The 4,340-nt window shown below is 38.2% G+C and overlaps 1 protein-coding gene across 1 annotated transcript; it reads right to left on the bottom strand.

Moving 5' to 3' along the window:
• Nucleotides 1-232: 232 nt before the first annotated feature.
• On the bottom strand, nucleotides 233-1,630 carry LOC104119775 (GDSL esterase/lipase At5g03980-like). The gene has a single exon (XM_070199692.1). The coding sequence runs from the start codon at nucleotides 1,574-1,576 to the stop codon at nucleotides 461-463; it is 1,116 nt and encodes a 371-aa protein (XP_070055793.1). The 5' UTR covers nucleotides 1,577-1,630; the 3' UTR covers nucleotides 233-460.
• Nucleotides 1,631-4,340: the final 2,710 nt, after the last annotated feature.

Raw genomic sequence — 4,340 nt, 5'->3', positions numbered from 1 at the left:
AAAAATCTTAAGACAAATTTTGAAATCGAATCAAACTTAAATATCCCACAACGATATATATTTCACTAGGCCAAATTTGTAAGTAATTTCTCATTGTTAGCAACTGAAAGTAGTGTTTGATATTGACTCATTAATTCAAAAAAAAAAAAGATATTGAATCATTCACCCCTCATAAGACACCCTACTGTTCGAATTCGAAAGCGCTATTAGCTTCACCCGCCATTGACAGAAGTTTGTAATAAAAACATAAGCTTTAACTATTTATTTGCAAACAACAATCACTCTTTTATTTATTTTCTTTTCGACCTCTTTACGAAGAAGAAAGAGTACACATAGGGTGTGACATATATCATCATGTTCTAAACACCCAAATACCCAACGAAGAAAATCATTATTACCAAACAAAAACAAAAAGAAAAACACCCAAATAACAAACTAAGAGAATCTTGAAACTCATTAACTAAACGGTACACCCGAATCTGGAAAGCATGTCTTTGACAACAATGTCTGTCATATGACGATGAGCTTCATCTGTCAAATGAATACCATCCCAATGCACGTATTGAGCCGGGTTAGAACAAGCTCTTACACTAGCTGATCCACACACAGTCCTGAAATTAAAGTTGTATCGTCCTCCAGTTCCACAGCACGCAGTTAACAACGTATTCTGATTAAATCCAAACGAAGAAGCACTACGAAGAAGAGTCAAAAGCGCTCCGTAATAATCTCCATAGACAATCCTAACATTCGGAAATTCACGTTGTAGAGATGCCAAACCTCTGGTCAGGTATCTATTATGGTACGAAGCAAAATCATTATAATTTCTCAAGCAACCCAATTGGTCGTAACCATTTGCATTAGAATCAGGAAAAGATGTCAAATACAAAGGAAGACACCCCAGTGGATAAATTCCTGGAACCAAAATACGAGTTGCCCCAAGCTGAATCACATCTTTGATGCTTTTCATAATACCGGCAACAACAAAAGGAACGTAAGTACGGACCTCAGGTAATTGCTTCTTTTGGAAAAACCCATTGTAATAATCATTGCCACCCCATTCTCCCATCACTATAAGAGACGAACTCCTAAGAGTTTGTGCACAATTAGAACCACATGTGGATTGTAGATGAGATTTAAACCAACCTAATTGAGCAGCCAACGGCGTGTTCCATGTGGGCAGCCGAATACCCCGAGCTGCCCAGAAAGAGGAATTTAGCGCCGTGGCACCAGCCACGGCGAAGTTAACGCCTTGGCTAAAAGAAGCACGTCTGTCCAAGTAAGCATTGAGGAAGGAGAGTTTGAAAGCAGAGGAAATGTAGTCGATAATAATACGGCCGTTTGAGAAACGGCCGGTAGGTCTTCTAAAGAAGGTTTCACCGTAAGGAGCTTGGTTGGCTCGGAATATAATGGAAGCGCCGGGTGTACGGATGACATTTCCGGCATCAGCGAGTGAGTCACCGAGTTGGTAAACTGATCTGATGTTACATTTTGTTTGGGCAGCTGAGGGAGAAGAGAAATATGCGAAAGTTATCACTAAAAGAAAGAAAGATACTTTGTGTAGAGACAGAGAAGCCATTCTGAAGAATGTTTTCTGCTTGTAATTAACTTCAAGTGTTTTCTGCTTGTAAACTGCAAGTGGTAGTGCTAATTTATATACTCCATAAAGGAACAGAAGTCTCGGAACAACAGGAATATAATGTCTCTTTTGTCACTTTGTTGCTTTTTGAATCTTGTTTTATTTTCAACAATTTTTACCATGTGGAAATAAAGTACGTAAAGTTTAATCACTATTATAACATGTTTGTGGTCAGAGTATATCACATTAATATATGTCAAAAATTATACAATATAATTTCTATTAATTAATTGTATTTACTTTGAAACATGCTACTATTATTTTTCCAAGATTAATATATGAGGTGATACGTAGATGGAAGTACCTGGATCTGCACACGAAGTGCAGAGTGTAGTATGAGTACAACCGATCTCGTGTACTCAATAAATAACAACAATAATCTTGGGCTAAAAGTAGTGACGAGCTCAGAAACAATACTCAGATAGCGATATCAATAACCAGAAACAATTCAGAATATAAAGGAAAATAGTAGAAACAGGTAGCTCAATGATATTATGTTCAGCTTGTTCACATTTCAGAAATTTAGGCATGCTTCCCATTTATAGCAGTTTAAGCCCAATACGGATAAATTTTTTTTATCGTCTATCATAAGGAAAAGTATATCTCTATGCCTACATGTCAAATACACATATCAAATCAACAATATCACAGTGTATCCATCAAGAATAATCACACTTAGCACTGTACGGGTGCCTTACATAACTGCCCATCATCAAGCACGTATATAAAACAATATGCTTGCACCCACTCCTGGTATGTCAGACTCCGGAGAAGCAGATTCTGCCCGAGTACTAATCATAATCATATAGCCCAATAATGAGGCCTGGTGCACGCATCGCCCAAATCAATAACACTTAGCCAATTATGAGCATGGCGTACGCATCACCTAAAAATAATTATCAAACCGGCTCTATGGCCCCTAATCAGTCATTAACTACGCAAGTCTCAGATAACCACATCTCACAATACTGTGATGATCCGATAGGTCATTTATAGTTTTACCCTTCATTTCTGTGTTTTGAGATCTCGAATAGCTCCGTTTAGCCTTTCTCGATTTGTGTGTACAATCATATCCTTTTTTCGGAAAGTTTTTATGAGAAAATTGATGAAAAAGTGAAATTTAGACTTAAAATCTCATATGAGTTGACTACGGTCAACATTTTATATAAACATACCCGAATCAGTATTTTGATGGTCTCATGGGTCCGTATCATGATTTGGGACTTGTGCGCACGCCCAAAATCAAATTCGGAAGTACCTAACTTGATTTAACGTAATTTGTTGAAAACTAGCAATTTAAAGGTTTAAAGAATACTTAAGTTTGACCGTAGGTTGACTTTGTTGCTACCAGGTTCGGATTCTGGTTCCGGAATATGGTATAGGTTCATTTCAGTATTTATGACTTGTCAGCAAAATTTGGTGCAAAACGGAGTTGATTTGACGTGATTCGGACGTCCGGTTGTAAAATTGAAAGTTCTTAAGTTTCTTTAAAAATTTCATTCGTTTTGGCATCCGATTTGTAGTTCTAGGTGTTATTTTGATGTTTTGATTCTGCGAGCAAGTTCGTATGATGTTATTACACTTGTGTGCATATTTGGTTTGGAGCCCGAGAGGCTCGGGTGAGTTTCGGATAAGCTACAGACCATTAGAACTTAGAAGAATTTGCTGGTTTTGGGCGACTTCTGATATCTGGTGTGTTCTTCTTCGCGATCGCGAAGATACTCCCGCGATCACAAAGGGTAATCTGGATTAGGGAGGTTTTTCTCTATGCGAATGCGAGGTTGTGTATGCGAACGCGAAGCTATGGTGGGATCACCATTCACGAACGCGACCAGCACTACGCGAACGCAAAGAGTAAGGGGCTGGGAGGGGGATATAGGGTTTGCTCTACGCGAACGCGATGGCTAGGGGACAGACCATCGCGAACGCATGCATCCCCTCGTGAACGCGTAGGCCTTTAGCCATCGCTGCTTTGCGATTGCGTCAGGTGTCTCGCGAACGCGATGAACACCTGACGCCCAGGCTTTAAAATGTCCCAAACACGGGATTTTACCCATTTTCACCATCTTCTCACTAAAGCTCGGCCTAGAAGTGATTTTGAAGAGAAATTTCATAGGTTAGTGTACTTTAACTCATTTTCATCCATTTCCATCAACACCCATTAATTTCTAACCTTAATCTATGCTCTTTTATAGTAGAAAATTAGGAATTTGGGAAGAATTGGGGGGTTTTGTAAAATTGAGATTTAGACCTCAATTTGAGGTCGAATTTCGAAACTAATTGCATAATCGGGCTCGGGGTGAATGAATAATTGAGTTTTTGTCCAAATCTCGGGTTTAACTACTACATGCTTTAATTGCTTCCTATGCCTTAACTTGCTACTTGTCACTTACTACTCTCGTATTAAAATGTTCGTTTCTTCCATGCTTCCATAATTAATTGTTACTTTTCTTAATTGTCTTACTTGTACACTTTTATTGTCATATATTTGGCTTGTCTTATTGCTTTGTATTAATTGTAGTATTTCTTGATTTGGTACGAGGTTTCTTTATGGCTTTGCTTTCATATTCTTTAATCGTATAGATTCTTGTAAATTGAGATGTTGAATTGATTGTAATTATTGATTTTGTTTATGGATCGGGTTGCACGCTGCAACGAGTGGAATAAGGGAGGATTGATATTGATATGGTAGGATCGGGTTGCA

The sequence above is a fragment of the Nicotiana tomentosiformis genome, chromosome 4 (assembly GCF_000390325.3).
Source record: "Nicotiana tomentosiformis chromosome 4, ASM39032v3, whole genome shotgun sequence".
NCBI classification, from domain to species: domain Eukaryota; kingdom Viridiplantae; phylum Streptophyta; class Magnoliopsida; order Solanales; family Solanaceae; genus Nicotiana; species Nicotiana tomentosiformis.
The sequence above is the reverse complement of the archived record's forward strand: the minus strand, read 5'-3'. Positions and strand labels throughout refer to the sequence as shown.